General features: G+C 43.1%; 3 protein-coding genes and 1 long non-coding RNA gene across 9 annotated transcripts; all 4 read left to right on the top strand.

Moving 5' to 3' along the window:
* The first annotated feature begins 4,392 nt into the window (after window positions 1-4,392).
* On the top strand, window positions 4,393-5,217 carry LOC133895209 (pentatricopeptide repeat-containing protein At2g20540-like). Its single transcript, XM_062335369.1, has one exon. The coding sequence runs from the start codon at window positions 4,393-4,395 to the stop codon at window positions 5,215-5,217; it is 825 nt and encodes a 274-aa protein (XP_062191353.1).
* A 1,426-nt stretch (window positions 5,218-6,643) lies between these two features.
* LOC133895841 (uncharacterized) lies at window positions 6,644-7,189 on the top strand. The gene is made up of 2 exons (XR_009905662.1): window positions 6,644-6,743; window positions 6,893-7,189. It is a non-coding gene; the product is annotated as an uncharacterized LOC133895841 (long non-coding RNA).
* Window positions 7,190-8,197: 1,008 nt separating this feature from the next.
* Window positions 8,198-14,214, top strand: LOC133895840 (DNA polymerase zeta processivity subunit-like). 5 transcript variants are annotated; one of them, XM_062336361.1, is made up of 6 exons: window positions 8,203-8,463; window positions 11,965-12,026; window positions 12,129-12,209; window positions 12,298-12,410; window positions 12,922-13,111; window positions 13,233-14,213. In XM_062336361.1, the coding sequence occupies exons 2-6, from the start codon at window positions 11,999-12,001 to the stop codon at window positions 13,442-13,444; spliced, it is 624 nt and encodes a 207-aa protein (XP_062192345.1). In that variant the 5' UTR covers window positions 8,203-8,463; window positions 11,965-11,998; the 3' UTR covers window positions 13,445-14,213. The 5 variants fall into 5 exon arrangements, with proteins under 5 accessions (XP_062192344.1, XP_062192343.1, XP_062192345.1 ...); XM_062336362.1 differs by lacking the exon at window positions 8,203-8,463 and adding an exon at window positions 10,971-11,039 and having other exon boundaries at window positions 13,233-14,214; XM_062336363.1 differs by lacking the exon at window positions 8,203-8,463 and adding an exon at window positions 11,065-11,313 and having other exon boundaries at window positions 13,233-14,214.
* An 851-nt stretch (window positions 14,215-15,065) lies between these two features.
* LOC133895703 (retinoblastoma-related protein 3) lies at window positions 15,066-21,605 on the top strand. 2 transcript variants are annotated; one of them, XM_062336190.1, is made up of 18 exons: window positions 15,066-15,355; window positions 16,133-16,237; window positions 16,352-16,479; window positions 16,566-16,662; window positions 16,782-16,828; window positions 17,630-17,825; window positions 17,947-18,013; window positions 18,123-18,305; window positions 18,415-18,605; window positions 18,689-19,565; window positions 19,690-19,825; window positions 19,914-19,986; window positions 20,067-20,243; window positions 20,336-20,455; window positions 20,559-20,694; window positions 20,784-20,896; window positions 21,010-21,125; window positions 21,217-21,605. In XM_062336190.1, the coding sequence occupies exons 1-18, from the start codon at window positions 15,251-15,253 to the stop codon at window positions 21,365-21,367; spliced, it is 3,018 nt and encodes a 1,005-aa protein (XP_062192174.1). In that variant the 5' UTR covers window positions 15,066-15,250; the 3' UTR covers window positions 21,368-21,605. The 2 variants fall into 2 exon arrangements, with proteins under 2 accessions (XP_062192174.1, XP_062192173.1); XM_062336189.1 differs by having other exon boundaries at window positions 18,412-18,605.
* The last annotated feature ends 351 nt before the right edge of the window (window positions 21,606-21,956 follow it).

The following is a 21,956-nucleotide window of genomic DNA, read 5'->3' as shown; positions in this document are numbered from 1 at the left end:
CACACTAGTGGAGATGATTGGCGGGTACACTGCACATGGTGATATGGACTCTGCGAAGAGCATCTTTGAAATGGCAGCGGTGAGCGGAGCAGCAGACACTACCGTGTCCACCGCCATGATCTCTGGTTATGCCAAAAATGACAATTTGGATGATGTTAGGGCTATGTTTGATGGAATGAAAGAGCCGGATGTTGCAACATTGTCACACCCAGTTTTCAAGAGAACAAACCAGATGCATTCCACATGTATGCCAGAATCAAGTTTCCATATATGCAGTGACTTCATAAGCGATAACATAACAGTGTCAAAATATAATGATAAGATCCATTACAAAAGGACCCGTAGGTATTAAAAAAAACACTAAGATAACTTCCAACGATAGAAGGTCTTCCATCCATCCACAAGCGTTGTCCGGAGGAGCACTAGCCTAGAACATGGTCTTCAGGTTGAAATCTTCCTTCGCCTAGAACTTGGCTCCATCATCCGGGAGGTCTTCAAAATCTTCGCCTTTTGAGCAGCAATAAAGAGTTGGGAGAAAGCAAGCGTGAGTACATGAAGTACTCAGCAAGTGTGGTAAAATATGACATGTAGGCTTAAGACAAGAAAAAGTTTGACTCAGGTTGACTGCAACTATGCCAATCTAATCTAGGATTCAAAAGACATAACAACCTATTTACTATATGTGATGACATCAACATTAAAGGGGCAACTCATCGGATTCCATCCGACTACCAGACTCACCAGATATTCCATATCCGGCTACTAACTCATCGGGGTTCCACCACCCGACTACCCAAAACCAACCATCCAAGTTCCCTACTAATTATAAAGAAGTCCAAGTCCGCTTTTAACTATGAGCACGGCTGATCGATCAATTTTATACTCTGTAGAGTTTGCACACTTTACCCACGAGTTGTAGTTGTGATTCCCGTTTTACTTTACACTTCGAGGGTGTAGAACTGGGGTATCACTACAAGGCATTTACAAAGCGCCTCTAAATTCATATGCATCCACTAAGGTTTCGCCACTAAGACGGATTCCATCCACTGCAGAGACCACCTCTTGTGCCACTCAATCGTCCACTGGTGCGTATAGAATAAGGAGGACACCTAATTAATTGGTCAGGCCGTACCCATATAAGCCTAGTGGTTGCGCTGTTATGCCAGGTTGCAGGCTTCATAAACCGGTTCTTAGGATCCCACACAGGAACAATCACAAACCTATTGTGCAGCATCACCTCAAACCAACCATCCAGTTAGGATCCCTTACCATGTTACTACAAGATTATCATACCCAATTCTTGTTGCATAAATATTAGTAAAAATTAACATTTACCCCAACCATGACAGCACTAGCATTCATTTCCTATGATTCATCAACAGCGACAAGGATAATCATACAAAATCTAGTAAACCCTAATAATGGGATTCCAAATTAGACAAGCATGTAAGAAGGATAAACAATTATTATAAAAGTCCTAAAATAGGTGCAAGATGTTCAAGGACACTTGCTTTCAATCGCGGGTTGTTCAAATTCCTTGAACGTCTGGCCCTGCAAGTTCACACACTGCTCGTCTCCTATAGCAATCACGCACACCGAAAACAAATAAACACAAAAATCTAAGAACAGTACACAAAATAGTAGCAATGCACTATAAAAAAGTTTACCAACGGATAGCACTCGCTGTTACGATCGCGGGAGCATAAGAATCGTCTAAACCAGAGCTCGTATGAAAAAGTTGTGAGGATTCTAAGCTACACGGGCTTTTCTAAAAAAAATACAAGGGATAAATTGTAAAAATAAAAAGTTCTAGGGACTTATTTGTAAAATTTAGGAACCTATTTGTAATTATACAGAAGTTTAGGGTCTAAAAGTAAAATACAATACTAATTAGGGGCATACTTGTGAAAACAGAAAAGTTTGCGAGCCTAAATGTAAAATTACCTAATTTCAGAGCATAAAAAATATTTTTTATTGAAAATCCTAATTATTGCATCAGCGGGCTGATTCGCCTCGGGTGTGCTGAAGTGGCATGACACATGGGTATGGGCACTGAGGTGGCTGGCTGAGGTGGACGCTGATTGGGCACTGGCACTGACTGGGTAAGAGCATTTAAATCTGGGGCGCACAATCTAGATTGGACGGCTACAATTTAAAACGCGAAGGGGTATCCGGACTTCTAATCTTGACCGCACGCGCTACATCGGACGATCGACAACAAAAGGGGAGAAACGGGCGACTGACGGCAGTGAGAACTGAAAGTGCATCTAGGCCTTTTGTGGGTTTTGGATAATTGATGATAAGCGATTAAAGGGACTAATGGTTTTATTAAGTGTATGAACATGTGTTAGTCCCGTTGAAAAGGGATAAAAGATGTCTATGCCCCTCAAAAAGAAAGAAGTGACATGAAGAGACTCTTAGATTCCAACTATTTTTAAATTTGAATCTTGAGTCTTAGAAATGCCGTACTATTAAGAAGGTTACTTTTTTAGTTTTGGTAGTGTCTTAATGCTCAAAATGCTTTATGAAAACCATTTTTTGAGAGACACCATCACTCACGAACACTGGGATCAAAGGGCTATTTTGTCTGGTTCCAGAGTCTCCGGACTGATTCGGATACTCCGTACTCGGTAGGTGTTCCGGAGTCTCCGAGTGACTCTCGGTTAGACATTTTTTCTGTGCCTAGAGTCTCTGGGATGGTCTGGATACTCCGGACAGTTCATTTGTCCTGGATACTCCGAGTGAGTCTCCATGAAGAGCTCTCGGTTAAGATTTAATTTTAATTTTCGGAGTCTCCGAGTTTGTTCGGATACTCCGGATGATGTTGAAGTCCCAGAGTATCCAAGTGAGACTCCAAGACAGGCTCTCGGTTAGCGAAGGTTTTTACTCGGAGTCTCTGAGCTAGTCTGGAGTCTCCGAGGTCTGATGCTTCCGGATCTCCTAGGCATCCTCCGAACTTGAGTTCTAGCTGGTTTTTCTCTAAGTGTTACCCGAAGACTCCGTATGAACCCGGATACTCCGGGTCAGTGTAATGGCTAGTTCTAACAGGTTAGGTGCGTGGTTTTTTGTGCAACCCAGAGACTCCGAGTCTGTCTGGTTTGCATAGTAACAGCTAGTTTTTGGAGGAAGAGTATAAATACCTCTTCACCCCATCTCATTGAAGGCTTGCTGAACCACCAGCTCATTTACTCTCTCTAGTGCATTCAATAGCCTTCCCAACTCTCTAGTGCTTAATCTTTGCAAAGTTTTGAGAGTTTGATTTGGGGAGTGAGATCTTGAGCAAGTGAGCAAAAGAAACCCTTTGAGCATTTGAGTTTTTGCCTAGCTGCAAAAAGAAATCTTTTCTCTTGAAGCTTTGTGCTTCTAGACGGGAAGAGGTCACCCGTAGAGTACCCAATCGTTGTGGAGTGCCACGGGGAGTTTGTATTACCCTCAATTTGAGTAAGAGCCCTTGCTTGATCTTTGTGGTCGCTTGGGAGAGGAAAGGGTTGGAAAAGACCCGGCTCTTTGTGAGCTCCTCAACAGAGACGTAGGCACTTCTTTGTGAGGTGGCCGAACTTTGGATTTAAATCTTGTCTTCATTTATATTTTTGCAAGTTATTTATTCATATTGTTATTTGAGGATTTGCCTCAAATTTATTGATTGCGAGTATTTAATTGTGCCTCTATTGTTCAGTAGAATATATCCATCTTAGAGTCACTGTGATAGCTCATAATCTCTAGTAGAATCTCTTAAACTTACTTAGTTTTCGAAGGTTCTGTATAGTCTAGATAATCCGAGTCAATCCGGAACTGTCCGGAGTCTCCGGACCCTATTTAATCCACTGCTGATTTTTAATTTTCAGAAACGACTATTCGCCCCCTCTAGTCAACATCAAGGACTTTCGGGAACACGGCAGTGCCGCCTCGGACTTTGCCAGAAAACGACGAAAACCTCGTCGTCGAAGGCGAACCCGTTTTGGTGCATACCTTCGGGGCGGAGCATGGGAAGGTGGTCGACGGCGGTGAAGGCGACGAAGGCGCTTGGGTTGATGACGCGGAGGCGCTCCGGTGGCCGAAAGGCGGCAGGGAGGAGCTGATGACCTTTCTCTCAAGCCTGTGGTGTTGGCGAACCGGTCGGCGAGGGCGGAGCGCGGCACCAGAGCGGTGGTGGCAGGAGCTCGGGGGTGTGCAGCAATGGCGCTGGGCGGCGGCTAGGGCAGCAGAACAGATGAGAAACCGAGGGGGAAACACGCACATATATAGCGGCGGGGATGGATAAGCGCGAAGAGGACGGATTCGGTTGGAGATCGGTTTGGATTCGGGTTCGGGGCGGCGGCGCACGAGCTCGAAACGGATTCAACATGATGTGGCACGGCGAAGGAGAGGGCGTTGACAGGTGGGCCCGGCGAGATGGTGTCACAAACATGGGATGTGATGATTGGCATGTATGCTGGCGCTGGTATGGCTGCAAAGGCAGTGGATCTCTTCAAGGTTATGCCGGAGAGTAGAGCAAGACCGAAGTTGGAGCCACGCCACACTACAATATTCACTGTGGCTGCTGCTTGCGCGCAATGTGGGATGCTGACTCAAGCTAGCTGGATACAAGATTATGTGGATCATCACATCACGAGGTTTTTGAACAACCATACTGAGGCTGCTCTCATTGACATGCACTCAAAATGTGGTGATATAGAAAGGGCTCATGCCTTGTTCTGCAGGTGGAATCAAAGAGATCTGATCTGTTATAGTGCTATAGTTTCTTCATTCGGCATGCATGGTCGTGGGAATTACGCAATTGCAGTTTTTAATGAGCTGTGTGACAAGGGCATAGACCCTGATCGCATTTGTTTTATGTCAATCCTTGCAGCTTGCAGTCATACAGGTCTGTTGCATGAGGGGTGTCGATACTTCCAGATGATGAAGGATGAGTACCACATTATTCCAACTGTGGAACACTACTTGTGCATGGTGGACTTGCTTGGTCGTGCAGGATGCATAGATGAGGCTTACCAAACGATCACGCATAAGATGCCAACGGAAATGCAAATACACGCTGGCATTTGGGGAGCTCTGTTAAGCGCACGCATGACTTACTCAAATGCAGAGATTGCGGAGGTGGCAGCAAAGCACCTATTCAAGTTGGAACCAGATAACATGGGGAATATGTCTTGCTATCAAACATATATGCAAATGAGAGGAAATGGGACGGAGTCCAAAAGGTTCGAGCCCTCATGAGGAGACAAGGGATTAGGAAGCCGCCTGGGTGGAGCCAAGTTGATGATGAAGGAAGTCATAAAGAGTTTATCACTGGTGAGCTTCATGACAGTGTGTTAGAGGTGGTCTTGGAGCTACTGAATTGGGAACTCAAGGATCATGGTTACACCCCAATCATAGAGGTTGAATGAAGAATAAAAAAATGCCCGTTTTTCATGCTCAATGATATTGTTCTTAGTTGGATCATTCGTGCCATCAACATCGATCATTTCTGAATGTGGAAAAAACATGAAAATCAAGACTGGTGGGTCGAGACTCCACATCTCCATATTGGACTCCCTAGCCCCTTCAGGCTGCTGCATAACAAAAAACTAATATGCTGTCCAAATTCTTCTTTCAACATATAGAAACAAGCATCTGGATATCAAATTTTAATTACACTCATTTCTTGGCTTATGGGGTCATAGCTATCTTAGCCTGCATGAGTGGTCCACAATCTTGTCGTCACCGGGAAATTTTTCGCCTTATTTGCTGCCTAGTGCCTACATTGGCTCATTGCATTTGATAGTCAATAATCATAAGTAACTCTGCAGAGAAATTCCACACTGGGAGGCTGATCTTTCAATTTTGAAAGCAGAACTGCAAGATCTGATGAGAAAGAATTCTCATGATATCGTATCATATATTCTTGAAGCCATGTGGCTATTGTTGGACACGTTCAGTAGGCAAGTGTGCGGAAGAATGTCAAATAAGGCTCGGTTCATGACCTTTTGTGTGTGCCATTTGCTTCATCTTGTATTCTGTTGGCTCTTGCACCTTGCCTGGGTCAAGGCCAACTGTGTGACAGCAACCAGCCTGAAGCTTTGGCAGAATCTCCAAAAGCAATAACAGGTTACAACCTTTTTGGATGCCTCATACAGCAGCTACCCGAAAGCTATCTTATCCAAATCTTCTGTACTTACTTTCAAGATACTATCTAACGAATTTTATTTATTTATTTATTTTATTTTATTTTTTTTTGGGGGGGGGGGGGGGGTCCGCCTTTTATGCTACCATGCAGTGTTTTTTTTTTTTGTCAGCATCCATGTAAAAAAAATTTACTAGTTGTTAAACGTTATACACAAACTATCATCTTGCACTCTCTATACTATGTGGTACATAACACATAAGCTTTCATGATTTACAGGTTACTGGAAAGAAATGGTGAAGCATTCAACATCACATTTCAGATCACTGAGACGCTGGCACTAATTCCATGTCCACTAATTGCGCTCGACAAGATATGGTGGTGTTCCTTGGTGTTGTCCAAAGTCCAAGCTCCTAAAGTAAACGACCCAGCTGTTGATGCAACTAGGAAAAAGATATGTAAGAATCTAAACACCTCTTCAATTTCTGAAGATGACTCACCTGATTTGGGGTTTCTGTTAATTTCCTCTATGTCCAAGTGGAGGACTCTGAGGCAGAAGGAGAGAACATCTCCTTCTATTACCAAAGATTTTTCTCTGCTATTGACCGCAAAGGATGCAAAGAATGTGATGTGTTTTGAGGTTTGTCGATTAAATTTCTAATTGCTCTTATATCATCAGCAGGCCCTGCCATTTGGACGAGTCCTGTATGTACTGCAAGGTGCTCTTCAATCGGTCTAGCAATCGTACTTAAAATTTCTGGAAAATGGTGTTGCTTTTTAAATCTGTAGGGATGAATGTTGCAACTAAATAGGGGATGAGTTCTTAACGCCGAGAACTTCGTGCGATGCACATCGCAAATCAAGCAGCACAACCGAAGCATGTGATATGTACGGATGTCACTAACACAGTTAAAGAGATCCTGACTTTGGAATGGATTTGTGGTATTTTCATTTTGGAGGATGGATTCTGAATGTGCAATTCTTTTCTCCTTAGGAAACATTCAAGTACAACTGAAGATGTTGGGCAAAATGCCACTATGTAGGTATTTACTAGATGATTATCTATGACATCTTTTTCTTTTAAAATCAGTTTTATACATAAGTACGAATATTAGTCCCTCCAAAAGGAAAAGGTCACGTACTAGTAGAGGCATCACAATTTAGTGATAGATGAATGCAAAACTAGCTAAGATGTTGCCAAAAAATTGTCGATTTCGCTCTTGACTTTCTTTTGGCTTATTTATCTCCATAAATTTTATCCGTGGCATGCTCATACTTTTTCACCTCTGAGCTGATTTTTTTTTTAGACAACACCTCTTAGCTGATATTGCCGTCCAACGAGAGAGAGGTATTAGGCTATTTGGATCGGATTTTTTATTAATATATTTTTTATTTCCGAAATTGCAAATATGTGCATCTATTTTGAAAAATAACAGATCTATACTCCTGTTACCCGTTAGATGTTAGATAGACGACAAAAATATGTCACCTGTTGGACAAGTAATGAGAACATGTCACCCATTCAATAGGTGATAGGTCCAGTCGCCACCTGATCCTCTGTCCGTGTGCCAAAATTCATCGGTCGCCGCTCTCATAGCTTCTTGGGACCGCCGTTGTTGTCGCCTCTGCTCGGCTTCCTCTGTGCATGTGCCCGCATCGTGTCGCCGCTGGGGTGTCTTCTTCGGCAGACAGCGCCATCGCCTTGGATCTGCTCGAGACTGTGCCTAGAGTTGCTCAGCTTGTCGCACGCTATCGCCCAGATCTACTTGAGACCGCGTCGAAACTTGCTCACTGGGCGTGGAGCTCAGCAGTCTTATCGCTATCGCTCGCGTCGTCGCCCTACGCACTATCGCCCTGTCCAGAAGATCCCACCAACGATGATGTCATGACTGTGCCATGTCACGTGGACATATTGTCTATTGAACGAGCGATATGTTCTTGTCGTATTTGCAATTTTTGGATATAAATAATATATAAATAAACAACATTTGGATCGTGTATGTCAAGATGGGCTAGTTTTGTGGGTTAGAGGCTAAGCACATAAGCCCAATGGGCCACAACGGGACGGCCCACCACACGTAATACCCAAGCCATCCTTGGCAATTGCTTTCTGAGTGGAGAGAGAGACCGTGAGAGTCCGGCGGAGTCGAGACCACCAGGCGGCGGCGCAGGCGAGCGGACGGCTGTGCGGGGCGTCTGGCCGTGTGCTCAGACCTACTAGCGAGGCTAGGGGGGTTCAGGCCGTTGCTGCGTGCGCTGCCGCTCCAGCGTGCTCAGGGCGCGACGGCGGGGCGGGCGCGTACCCGGCCAGCGAGCGTGCAAGGCACGCGGCGACGTCGGCTGTCTACAGCAGCAAACAGGTTTGCCTGGATACGTCAATTCAATCTCAACGCAGATAGCTATTGAAGGTTGATGAAATGCAGAAAGCGATTTTAGTTTTTGCCTGTTAAGCTAGTGAGCCCTAGACCCTGCGTTTTGATTTTGTCAATTTATGATGATTTGAGGAACTTGGTATTTCACAAGAAGAATGGAATCGATATTGGCCTGTTCTAGACCTGCGGCATGGCTGTTGAAACGCATGGTTGATTTAGTGTTAAATACGGCTATTGGAATAGCTTTCTAGATCCCAGAGACCCATTTAGTGAAATGCATTACATTTACGTGAGCCAAATGCAAATTCATACTTTTTTTTGCTATGTTTGCATGTGTGTGACTGTTGGATGGATGGCTTGCATTTTTCAACCCAAGAGCAAGAGTCTGTGGTCTCTTTGAATTTTTTATGTTGTATTCTATGTATGTGTGACTGCATCATGATAAAACTTGCAAACTTGAGCTTGTTTTCAGTGATTTGTTATTGTCAACATAGTATCCATCGTCCCTGAATAGTTTAACATTCAAATCTGCTATGGGTTTCTCAAATTTCTGGTTACACCATGAGCTTTGTGACTACTAAACCAACACAAACTATTGCTGTGGATAATTATTACTGAGTTTTGAAGTTGCAGAATTCTTGTGCATTCAGCCTGAAGTGCGCTACCCTGACACATAGATACATAGCCAATAATGTGACACTAAAGAAGACATGATTTCTCATATCAGGTTCGTTTGCAATGTAGGTTTCAGTGTCGGACGACAATTTCCCGTATTGTCCAATGGCTTGTCTCCAGTGACAGCTCCACTCTGTCTCATTTCTCGCTTGTCAACTCCATTGAATCGTGATGACTTTAACTTCACAAATATTTGATGGGAAAGCAAAACCCTTCTACATTGCCAGAAGCTCTTGCCCTGAAAACAAATGTATCCTTTCAGTATCAATCCCACGCCTCTCCCACTGCCATATTCCCCTCCTCCTATCTCGTGTGATCGTTTCGGGTCTTTTTCTCAAGCTACCCCTTGTCCACTCTGTCCTCCGATCCCTCTCCTTGGGGCCTGTCCCATCTCTCTCCCTCTCCTTCCTCTCCCTGCTCCGTCGCCCTGGATACGTGAACCTCGATAACTACTCCCTTAACATTGCTCTCTCAGCCACTGCCCGCCTACCATCTGTTGCTGTTGGTGTCCAGCTTCATTCCCTTTCTGTGAAACTCGGCTTGGTTTCTGATACCTTCGTCCTTAATTCTCTTATCAACATGTACACATCGTGTAGCTATCCAGATGCTGCAAGGCTAGTTCTTGATTCGGCTCCCCAAGGAGCTTGTGATGCAGTTTCTTGGAATACAATAATTGCTGGATATGTACGAGGTGGGATGCCTAATAAGGCTTTGCAGGCTTTTGGCCAAATGGCCAAGGAGCAGGTTATGCTGGATGATGTCACATTGCTGAATGCTCTCGTTGCTTGCGCCAGGACGGCCTCAATGAAATCCGGGAGGCTATGTCATGCTCTAGTTGTGGTGTATGGGGTTGGAATTAATTGTTATATGGGATCCTCTCTGATTAGTATGTATGCAAAGTGTGGACTAGTTGAAGATGCCCGCAAGGTGTTTGATGGAATGCATGAGAGAAACGTGGTTTGCTGGACCTCAATGATTTCTGGATACACACAGTTGGGTAAGTTTAAAGAGGCTGTTAAACTTTTTAGGGACATGCAAATTGCAGGAATAAAGGCTGATGACGCGACAATTGCTACTGTTGTATCTTCATGCGCCCAAATGGGAGCACTTGATTTGGGACGTTATGTTCATGCTTACTGTGATGTTAATGGTTTAGGGACAGAGCTTGCTGTGAAAAATTCGCTGATTGACATGTACTCAAAGTGCGGGGATATCAAAATGGCGTATGAGATATTCTGTGGATTGACCAAGCGAGATGTGTTTTCTTGGACGGCAATGATAATGGGCTTTGCTGTTAATGGCTTCTGTGGTGAAGCGCTAGATTTGTTTTCTCAGATGGAAGGAGAGGGTAAGGTAATGCCGAATGAGGTCACTTTCTTGGGTGTCCTTACTTCTTGCAGCCATGGAGGGTTAGTCGAACAAGGGTACCATCACTTTCATCGTATGTCGATGATCTACAATCTTGCACCGAGGATTGAACACTATGGATGCATGGTTGATCTATTGGGCCGTGCAAAGCTATTGGCAGAGGCAGAACAATTTATTCAGGAGATGCCTATTGCTCCTGATGTGGTAGTATGGCGGTCATTGTTGTTTGCTTGCAGAGCTTGTGGAGAGGTGGGACTTGCAGAGTATGTAGCAGAAAGGATCCAAGAATTGGAGCCAAAAATATGTGGAGGGCATGTTTTACTTTCTAATGTCTATGCTACCACATCAAGGTGGATTGATGTGAATAAGGTGCGGACATCTATGGATGGTAGTAGGATGAGTAAGCAACCAGGTTGCTCTTTCATTGAAGTGGATGGATGTGTGCATGAGTTCTTTGCAGGAGATGAATCACACTTTGAGACAGAAGCTATATACAACATTCTTTTGGGGATCAATGAGCTGTTAGTAGCAGAGTCCTTACTTGTGTGAAAGCTAAGATACTTTTGTGGGAACTAAATACACAGATTTAATGTACCATGCTGTGATTTTGTAAATCTTCAATTTATGAATCGATGGAATCGAAAGAATGCCTACATTTTTTTGTGTTTCTCCGGGAGGTAGAAAGTTACCTTTTTCAAGCTGTTTAGCAACTAGTGCGCTTGATGGGCGGCGCTCGAGTCCCTGACAATGCCGGAGAAATCGGGATGTGTTCCCAGCATAGGGGGGAAAACAAAAGTAGGGATCAATTCTCTAAGCATATAGCAAAAGGAAAAATAGAGCGGTAGCCTAGGTCTAAAAGAGCTAGCATGCAAATGAATTTGCAGTGTTCACTAATACCCTAATTATTTATTCGCCGCAATATCCAAAAGTGTCAACTATTTTATTCACTTTGTTTTCTGTTTTAAAGTTTACTATGACCAACTTAAATCTCCTTATGTGTCTTATTGAAAAGTGAGAATTAGAGGTTTATACTCCTGAGGGAGCCATGGCAGTTAGTTATAGTAAGCTCTTCTTGGTAGTTGTTCCTCACTCTTAGTCTTATATTAGATTTCTGAATCCTTGCAACATGGTCAATGGTTTCACCCATCACTGTGTATGAATGCAGGTCATATCGCTCATGAAACTAGACATTGCAAGAATTACTGTAGGATTGCAATTCACTGCGATTAAACCCCAAAATCCAAACTATGCTGCTGTGTCAGGCGTCTAGCTGTCCATTGCATTGCTTTCCTTTTCCTTTTCTTGTGCTCTTGTACTCTTGCTTGTCAGCGTTACAACCATCTGATGGCTTGGCAGTTTATCATTTGCCCACTGGCTTGTAGGACTGTGCTAATCATTCGAATATTAACAAGCAGGAGTCTCTGATCAACAGAATTTTTTTGACAGGTTCCCATATTGAAGAATTCACCTGAACGGAGCCATGGATCGGAAGAATCAAACTCCTCAAGGTTGCTTATGATTAGTTATTGTCTGTTCTTCCTAAAGCTGGGGCAGCTGATTTAAAAGTTACTTATTCTCCTCTCTGCTAAATCTTGAGTTCACTTAAATAGGTCAAATAGGACAAGTGATTGTGGAATTTCTAGAGGTAGCTGTCAGCTGCATTGTCTTCCTCAAAGGCTTCTATCCTCCTCGTAAGAATTCGTCTCCCTTTGCGTTTAAGCTGGTTTGGCAACTTTGCATCTGCAAAGGTTTTGTTAGACTAAATAAATGCATGTGTAGGTGCATTTGAAAGGAGAAGGTACATGAATGTAGTGGTCCAGAAAGCGTTGCATCCTGAGCTTGCTAGCTACATTCACTCTGCGACTTATGCCCTTCTCCCTTTCATACAGAAGGTGTGTTCTGTCCTCTTTTTTAACTGATTGTTCGTCCTGCTGCAATTAAGTGTACCAGTGTTTTAAATAGCTCGTAGCGAGAGCAGTAGCGGAGCTTGAACAAAAACTAAGAGGTGGCTAATCTAATGAATTGTGCTTCAAATCCTAATAGTCAATAGTTAACTTATTACTTTATCAGTGTAAAAGTAACAACAAGAAACATTTTACTGTGTAGTTTCAATTTGAGAGGAGGGGGCATGTCCCACTTTGGCCTCAACTAACCTCCGCCATTGTGTAGGAGTGTAGTGGCAGAGTGTTTTCATAGTGGATAGCTGATAGCTCACAATTCGTTTTGAACTAAAATGGCTTGTCTTAGGATTATTACTTATTCCGTACCCTTTCTTAAGCTGATTGTTCCATGCTTTTCTTATTTGAAGCTCAGTGTTGATAATCCCTTAGTGTCGTAATAAAGTACTATTTCGGCTCTACCTTTACAGCCAACAATATCCATAATTTCTTTTTTACAATCCAGGGATTGATTGAGAGGGTTGTAGTCATCTTCTATGACAAAGAGCATGCACCAATCGAGAAGTTTGTCTTCAAGCTTGCAGTGAACCAATCATATGGTTCCAAGTTAGAGGAGGCCAACCTGGAATTTGCTCTGCGAGCTTTCTTGATCAAACTGACTGTTGCTGAACCTGTTACTAAAGCCCTTCCACCAGGTTCTCAGTTTCATCATGTTATTTTAAGTTTTTAACTGTCTCTGGGTTTGCTATAAAGGCCAACATGGTTAGTAAAAGAGCACTCAAGTAACATGGTTGGTTATCTTGTGAATTCTGGTAGATGGCAGCTGGGAGATCACTGCCTACTTCCGATCCCTTCCTGCCGATGGCGATGGTGACAGAGAAGCTCAGCTGTGGATCCCTACAGACACCAAGCTATGGATGCAGCCTCCGCAGATAACCCCCATCAAGTCTCTGAGCTGTGACCCTTTGAAGATGCAGCTCTACTTGGAGCACCCTAGCCCCACGGAACCCAAAGATCCATCAGCGTAACACAAGCCCGCGCCCATGCGGCACGCATGAGTTTAACGCACCGGTGGCTGGAGAAATGGAGAAAATTTTTGGTCGTCAGATGCCGGTGTGAGATGGGGTGGCTGACAAACTGCGTTTCTGATTGTTTTGAGCTGATCGAAGCGTAAAGATGATATGCGAAGCTTGTTATATGTTTCGCTGTCATCCTCTGTTCTTCTGATGATATCAAAGTCTGGTATTCTCTCCTGCAAGTGGTAATGCTTCTGAACTTTTGCTTCAAAGTTTCGGTTAAGATGTCTTGTAAACTCGAATCGTTCTTCAGTCCCTAATCTTGTAAATCCATCTGGCGGGTCGTTAAACCTGTATTAGTGTATCACATAGCGGTCAAATGCATGGCATGGATGATATGGTACAACTAAGCGGTGACATGCAATCGTTTCCCACAAAAAGAAAAAGAAAAAAACGCAATTTTTTTTCTGTCCTGAGGTACTGATGTAGACAGGCAAGAAGCAAGACGAAAGGAAGGATTCGAAACATTTTTCAGGGTGAGTCAGAGAACCCAAAGCGGAATCCGAGGTGGTTCGTCGTCTTGCTGTACTGCACGTCCTTGGTATTGTCAGCCTGATCTCTGCACGTCGTGTGGCTGTGGCCGGAGATACTCGGAAAATGTACGACCCTAACTAATCTACGATGCTTGACGGCCTACGTGCTTAAACGAAGCATTACACTCGTGTTAACACGAAGCATTACTGCCTACGTGCTCCGGTCGGCATCTTGGAATTTTCGATGCTTTGCCTTCTGCCCGCATTTTTAAGACTTGTTTAAGGTCCGTATGGTGAAATATGTCTAATCAAGTTTGAATTCTAGACTCGGAATATGTGTTAGTGTCTGTTTGGTAGAGTTTTTACTGATTTAAATACTTTGCGGAGTAATTCTTTAGGAAAATAATTCTATGAAGGAAAATAATTCTCTATAATAAACTATATAGAGGAGTTGTTTCTACGTGTGAAATGAATAAGTGGAAGTTGTTTTTTTCAATTTCTTAGCTTGTAATTTATTTTAAAGAATCATTCTCACAAATTTTATTTAATAAATAAAAACTAAAAACTACTATTTAACAAAATTTTATCTTAAAAAGCTACTCTAAAAGCTTTAAAACAGACTCTCAATACATACTGAAATGACGTGCTGAATAGGAAGGCTACGCCGAAATGACGTGCGTTCGTTGGTGTTGATCAGCCAGTCAGCCAAGAGCAGAAAGAGTACGACTGCAATTGGCATCTTTGTGGCGACTCTTGCCGTGCAAGCTCTCCGTTTCAGGCGCCATCCGTCACGGAAACCTTTTCGCTCGGACGCATCTGCCCCTGGCGCACGTGGCTGCGCATCCCGACACGCCCACCCTGCCACCCACCCAACTTGCATGTGGGCCCCCAAGCTCTGACCCTCCCCACGTCCCATCCCTTCCCACCCAAATCTCCCGCCATCTCCACACCCCTCCCGCCAAAACCAGCCGACCCCGCCGCGCCACGTGTCACCGCCTTCCCCTCGCGCGCGCACCCGGACCCACTCTGCAGCGAGACGAGGGGCTCTCCTTCGCCGGTCAGGCTACCCCGCCACTCCCGCCAGATACTAAAAGTCCGAGCGCGCCGCGCGGAACCGAAATTCTTTTGGCGCGCATCCCAGCCGTCCGCCGCCGTTTCGCGTCCCTTGTCCACCTCCGCCGCGCGACGCAGCAACCCTAGCGGGCTCCTCCTCGCCTCCCTCCGCCGGGGAGTCTGGCCGCGGTAGGGGGTCTCGGGGGTGGATTTGGCATCTTTCGGAGGGGGCATGGAGGGAATCGCGAAGCCGTCGAGCTCGGGGTCGGGGTTCACGGATGGGGGCTCCGGCGGCGGCGGCGCCTCCATGGAGGAGAGATTCGCTGATCTATGCAAGGTACGGGCCATCATCTGGTGCGGCGTTTGTGCCTGCGGGGTTGGGTAGGGGCTTTGGTTGGGTGCGGAAATTTATTTTTCTGTGCAGGCCCTGCTATTTTTTTCCTCCCCTGGTGATGTGTTCAAGCTTCTTAGTGTGGGTTTCCCAGTGAAGAAATTATGGGGGGTTGACGATTTGTGCAGATTTTATTTGGTTTGGAATCGATTTTGTGCTAGATCTGGTGCTCGGCTGAGGTTTGCCATCTTTTATTTTGGGGAAATACTTAAACTTTTTGAGCTTCTGTCCGGTCTTTGGGGTTCTTTCTTTGCGAACGCTGAAATTTGGGGCTCTGTGCTCCCGTCTCATTGATTTAGGTTATCTCGGCAAAAAAATTGGGCTCTTGAATTCTTCCGATTTATTTTTCAGATAGGAACCCTTCCGATCCCTTTTTCCGGTTTTGGTGTGATGTTTGAAAATATGTGATTTCCCCCTTTTAATAGACGTTTTTGTGTTCTGCTGGGGATAATTGTTGTGAGCTGCGGCTGCGTCTTTCAAATCGTATAAAAGACTGGTGTTTGAAGGTTTGTTTTGTTGCCTACACTTACAATTTGGGCCCTGCTATTTCATTTGGCTTAACACGAGCGATTTTTGTTTTGTACCTGTGAGCTTGTGTTATGTTTGTGCTTTTTTAGGAGGAATTTTGGTGTTCATTTTTATCCCTGCTGTTTGTTTTGTGATATATTTCTTCCAAATTTATGATATTATCTTTGAACTTTGCTGCTGTTTACTGGTGAGCAGAGCAAGCTAGGACTCGACGAGAGCATGACGAGGCAGGCACTCCAGCTCCTTAAGGAGACCAAGAACGCCCTCATGACCAGCATGTCGTCCTTGGGCGGTGGATCGGTAAGATTGCATTTTCTTCATGTCCGGTTTAGTTAATACCTTCTTCCATCCAATTTTGGGACCATGACGTATAGCTAAAATTTATGTTTTACGGTACCTATTATTTCTGCGCAGCCCGAGGTGATCGAGAGGTTCTGGTTTGCTTGTGTTCTTTATTGTGTGTCAAGGCTTAGCAAAGCAGGGAGGTCGAAGGAAGATGGTGTAGTCTCACTGTGCCAGATCTTGAGGGCATCTAAGCTGAAGTAAGAAACGTGCAATTTTGTTTGTCTGAGGAACAATCACTTGCTCAGTTGAGCTAATATGTATTGATTCTTTTGATTCCCTGTAGCATTGTGGATTTTTTTAAGGAGATGCCACAGTTCTGCATAAAGGTTGCACACGTTCTAAGTGGTCTGTATGGTTCAGATTGGGAGAAGAGGCTTGAGGTATCTTCGCAATTATTTTAGTGTTCTCCAATCTCCCCTGTTTTAGAACTGATTTCAGAATCAAACATGTTTTAGGTGTCAATCTTATCACTGACTGATGCTTTCCTTGCTTTACTCAGTTGAAGGAACTGCAAGCAAATGTTGTCCATTTAAGCTTGCTTAGCAGGTAAATTATACTTCTATTGCTTCTTTTGTCTGTATGGCTACTTCACTTGTGGCTAGTCGTAGCGCTAGCTTTTGTTTTTTCATCATGCTGAACTAGAATGTTGATTCAGTAGTAGCATTATTGAACTTAAATTCAACCATGTTGGATCATAGTTTCAATCTCTAAGCTGAAGTTGGCACAATGCACATTGCACTGTGAGTTACATAGTCACTAGCATTGTTTCTAACTTAAATCAGCTTGCAGCTTACTGCTATGGTAAATGTAGTATTGAGTTTTTGCGGGTACTAAAATTTACTTAAGCATTGTCTGAACATATTTTAGTGTTCGTATGCCCCTGTAAAGCCTGATATCACAAATGTTGAGATAGCCAAGGTTGGACTACTTCTGTGTGATCCCAGAAGTTTCTTCTCTTTTGCCCATTTTGAAGTTGCGTTGCAACCTTGAAACTGTCGGCTAAATTTTCATTGTTCAACTTGAATATTTTAAAATCAGCCCCATTTGCTGAAGCATTGTGTATCTATGGCTGATCAAGAACTGTGATTCCATTTAAGTAGGCCAACTATATTATGATATTTTATAAATCTTTGTGTAGGGTCATGCTTAAATATTTTATTTGGAAGTGTTAATTATACCACAGTGTAGCTAGTTGGCAATATCTAATTGGTTTCAAGCTTCATGTTGCTGTACCATAACTTAGTTCTGCTATCCGCTTTTCTATTTGTTTTTTACTGATAGTTTCCTTTATAAGGGGAACTTATGAACTAGTGTTGGATAAATTACCGTAATGTGTGTTTGGTTCAGGTACTACAAACGTGCATACCAGGAGCTATTTTTGTCAAATGATGCCAAGTCTTCAGAAAATTCTTCAGGAGCAAACACCCAGCAGGCTTCGGATTATTATCGCTTTGGATGGTTACTCTTTTTAGTTCTAAGAATCCAAACATTCAGCAGGTTCAAGGATCTTGTGACATCCACAAACGGACTGGTTTCTGTGTTGGTAAGGACATCTGGCACAATCAATTTCGCAAGTGCTTTCTCTCCTCATGCAGCAGGATAATTGATGCATAATGTTATTCAACTTAAAAGTAATGAATACTGCTTATTTTGCATGCCTGCAGGCTGTACTTATTATGCACATTCCTGTGCGTCAAAGGAACTTCAATATAAAGGATTCATCCTACTTTGGTAATGACAACCAACTCTTTATTGTCAGATAGTGTTAGATAATCAAGATCCGCTGATTATGACAGTTATGGCTTTAAACTGATGCATTATGTTTATTGATTTGAATCAGGTAAGAAGTCTGATAGGGGAGTTAACCTTATTGCTTCTCTGTGTGAAAAATATCATACCTCAGAAGATGAGTTGAGCAAAGCACTGGAGAAGACAAACAATCTCATTATGGATATTCTGAAAAAGAAACCATGCTCAGCTGCTTCAGAATGTCAACAGGATAATTTATCTTTTATTGATCCAGGTAAGAATCTTCTACGCAAACAGAAATTTAATGTTTGGTAATCAATCTTTTTTGTTTCATGAGTTTTTATGCTGCCTAGTCTCATAATATTTCTTCTTTGATGCAGAAGGCTTGACTGTTTTTAAGGATTTGCTTCAGGAAGACTCGTTGAAATCAAGTCTGCTAATCCTGGAAAAGGAATATGAGAATGCAATTAACACAAAAGGAGAGCTAGATGAGCGCATGTTTGCTAATGATGAGGACAGCTTGCTTGGCAGTGGAAGTCTGTCAGGAGGTGCCATTAATTTACCAGGCACAAAGGTAATAACTAGCGAGCATATTCATCTTCACAACTTGAAAGTTTTGATATTTTTTAAAATTTTCTGTATTCCGTGGTATTGCAGAGAAAGTATGATGTTATGGCCTCACCTGCAAAGTCAATAACAAGCCCAAGTCCAATGTCTCCTCCACGTTTTTGTTTATCACCAAATGGAAATAGCTTTTGCAACTCAAAGATGGCTCCTATCACTCCAGTGAGCACAGCCATGACAACTGCCAAATGGCTTCGGAGTACAATATCTCCCCTTCCTTCAAAACCTTCTGGGGAATTATTGCGCTTCTTCTCAGCGTGTGATAAGGATCTAACAGATGATATTACACGCAGAGCTGGCATTATACTTGGGGCCATATTCACAAGCAGTTCTTTTGGTGAACGCATGTGTGCCAATGTGCGAAGCACAAATAGAATGGATGCTATCTGGACAGAGCAAAGAAAAATGGAAGCCCTTAAGCTATATTACAGGGTTCTGGAATCGATGTGTAGATCAGAGTCACAAATCTTGAGTGGGAATAATCTTACATCACTTCTGTCTAATGAGCGATTTCATCGATGTATGATCGCCTGTTCTGCTGAGTTAGTTCTTGCAACTCACAAGACTGTCACTATGATGTTCCCAGCTGTGTTGGAGAAAACTGGCATAACAGCTTTTGACTTGAGTAAAGTCATAGAGGGTTTTGTTAGGCATGAAGACACACTTCCAAGAGAGTTAAAGCGTCATCTGAATTCACTTGAGGAACGGCTTCTTGAAAGCATGGCATGGGAGAAAGGCTCATCAATGTACAATTCCTTAATTGTTGCTAGGCCAGCACTGTCTGCAGAAATAAACCGGTTAGGTTTACTGGCTGAGCCAATGCCATCACTTGATGCCATTGCAGCACATCATAATATCTCATTGGGGGGCCTGCCACCTCTCCCCTTTCAAAAGATGGAACGTTCTCCAGGTAGCATTTTTACCAAGGCATCTTCAGCATATTCCTGTTACTTCATGTTTCTGAAGTGTTACTAAATGAGCAGTATTTCAGTCCACTGATTGAACTCCCTTCCTGTTAATGATGTTTCCCTTAGATAAAGATGAAGTCAGATCTCCCAAAAGAGCATGCACTGAGAGGAGAAATGTGCTGGTGGACAACAATTCATTTAGATCACCAGTCAAGGATATCCTTAAATCAAAGTTACCACCTCTTCAATCAGCCTTTGCAAGGTTAATATTCCTTCCTGATTTCTCTGTGAATTCCTATGTCAGCTAGATGCTTAAGTGGTAATTTTCCTTTTCTTATTCTTGATTGCAGTCCAACAAGACCTAATCCTGCAGCAGGAGGCGAAACATGTGCAGAGACGGGAATAGGTGTGTTCTTTAGCAAGGTGAGTGTTCCTTTTTGATGCATCATAATGTGATGAGCTATAATGCTTGCTGTTCACTTTATATCTCTTATCCTCTGCAGATAGCAAAACTCGCTGCCATTAGAATCAGAAGTCTCTGTGAAAGATTGCAACTTTCTCAGCAAGTCCTGGAGAGAGTGTATTCCCTTGTCCAGCAAATCCTTAGCCAACAAACTGCTCTTTTTTTCAATAGGCACATTGACCAGATCATATTGTGTAGCATATATGGAGTTTCTAAGGTATGAGTAACAATTGTCAAACTTTCAAAATCTACAGATAGAAATGCTTCCCCATTACAATCTTTAGATTTTTTGTTGATAATTGTTTGCAGATATCTCAATTGGAACTTTCGTTCAAGGAGATTATTTTTGGCTATAGGAAACAACCTCAATGCAAGCCACAGGTTTTCCGTAGTGTTTATGTTCATTGGCCCCCAAGAAGCCGCAATGGGGTAAAATTCCATATATCCATCTTGTTTTCATGTTTTTAAGGATTTCTTTTAGTTGCTCAACTCAGCTATTCAGGACTATCTGACAAAACTTTTACCATGCCAGAAAACAGGAGCGGAACATGTTGATATTATCACTTTCTACAATGAAGTGTTTATTCCTGCTGTCAAGCCTTTGTTGGTGGAGGTAGGACCTGGTGCTAGTCCAAACAAGAAAGATGAGGAAAAAAGTTCTGTCGATGGTATGCATTCATATACAGAACTTAAGTAAACATTGCTCTAGTGCTAAATCCATAAAAGCTTTGCTGAAGTGCTTGTTTCATACCGATAGGTCAATTTCCAGAATCTCCTCGGCTAGCTCGGTTTCCAAACCTTCCTGATATGTCTCCAAAGAAAGTTTCTGCTACTCACAACGTATATGTCTCACCGCTACGGTCATCGAAGGTATACATAGAAAAATATCATGTAGTTATTTTGTGTCCGGTTTCTGATCACCTGACTGAACTACTATGGTAATCCTCTATCAACACTGACAACTTTATAATTGAACATTCCAGATGGATACTTTGCTTTCCCCAAGCTCCAAGAGCTACTATGCATGTGTTGGTGAGAGCACTTATGCATTTCAGAGCCCTTCTAAGGACCTGAAGGCTATCAATAACCGACTAAACAGGTAAACTTACAAACAAGTCAGCAAAAGGTTTTCTCATTCAGTATCAACGAGAACAGAATACTGATGTGCAGATTACTTGCAATTTGTACAGTGGTAAGAAAGTTAGCGGAAGACTGAACTTCGATGTTGTCAGCGATCTGGTTGTCGCCAGTAGCCTCAGCGGCGATCAAAACGCCAGGCCTGCATCCATGGAAGTAGTCCCCATCAAGACGCCAGTGAAATGCGAGCCGTCTGAATCTTAGTTGCTTCTGCAATGCTACATCATCAATCCAACACAACCTGTGCTAAATCATTAGGTGTCAAGTTGATCTCAAGTTTGATAGTTAGAAGCCCGTCGTTTGTGTTTCTTGACATGGGAAACTCCTCTGTGAGCGGCTCTACCTGCTGTCAAATATAAGAAAGGCTGCCCTGAGAGCTCCCCCTAACCTGCCTCATTTGAATTTTGTAAGATTTAGTGCTATAGTGATGTAATTTTGGTAACTTGACAGTTTTGTAAATGAAAGCTATTGTCAGTGCCGGGCACATCTATGCATTGCTTGTTCCTACCTTGTTTTTTTACTCTTGTATCGTGATCTTGTGGCCATCAGCATCTATGTGCTATTGCGCATTACAGTGGAAAATTGAAGCCTTAACGGGATGAACTTTGACGAATTTGTTCCAAAACAGTTGTATGACTTCCATGTGTTGGTTACTTGCAGGGTCAAGAGCTATGAAATATTATTTTGGAAGTAAAAGGTCATATGTAGTATTGTTATTGGTGTACATGTCATTGCCTTGTGTTGCAAGAATCACAGATACCGTGTGGCATACTGACTCTGCAATGTCATCGGA

The sequence above is a fragment of the Phragmites australis genome, chromosome 16, assembly GCF_958298935.1.
Source record: "Phragmites australis chromosome 16, lpPhrAust1.1, whole genome shotgun sequence".
Lineage (NCBI taxonomy): Eukaryota > Viridiplantae > Streptophyta > Magnoliopsida > Poales > Poaceae > Phragmites > Phragmites australis.
The sequence above is the reverse complement of the archived record's forward strand: the minus strand, read 5'-3'. Positions and strand labels throughout refer to the sequence as shown.

Bases quoted from the DNA above. Each gene is read 5' to 3' on its own strand.
- LOC133895209 (XM_062335369.1), top strand. From the start codon at position 4,393: ATGGTGTCACAAACATGGGATGTGATGATTGGCATGTATGCTGGCGCT.
- LOC133895840 (XM_062336359.1), top strand. From the start codon at position 9,322: ATGACTTTAACTTCACAAATATTTGATGGGAAAGCAAAACCCTTCTAC.
- LOC133895703 (XM_062336189.1), top strand. From the start codon at position 15,251: ATGGAGGGAATCGCGAAGCCGTCGAGCTCGGGGTCGGGGTTCACGGAT. The intron at 15,356-16,132 runs GTACGGGCCATC...ACTGGTGAGCAG, and splicing joins GATTCGCTGATCTATGCAAG to AGCAAGCTAGGACTCGACGA. The intron at 16,663-16,781 runs GTATCTTCGCAA...TGCTTTACTCAG, and splicing joins ATTGGGAGAAGAGGCTTGAG to TTGAAGGAACTGCAAGCAAA.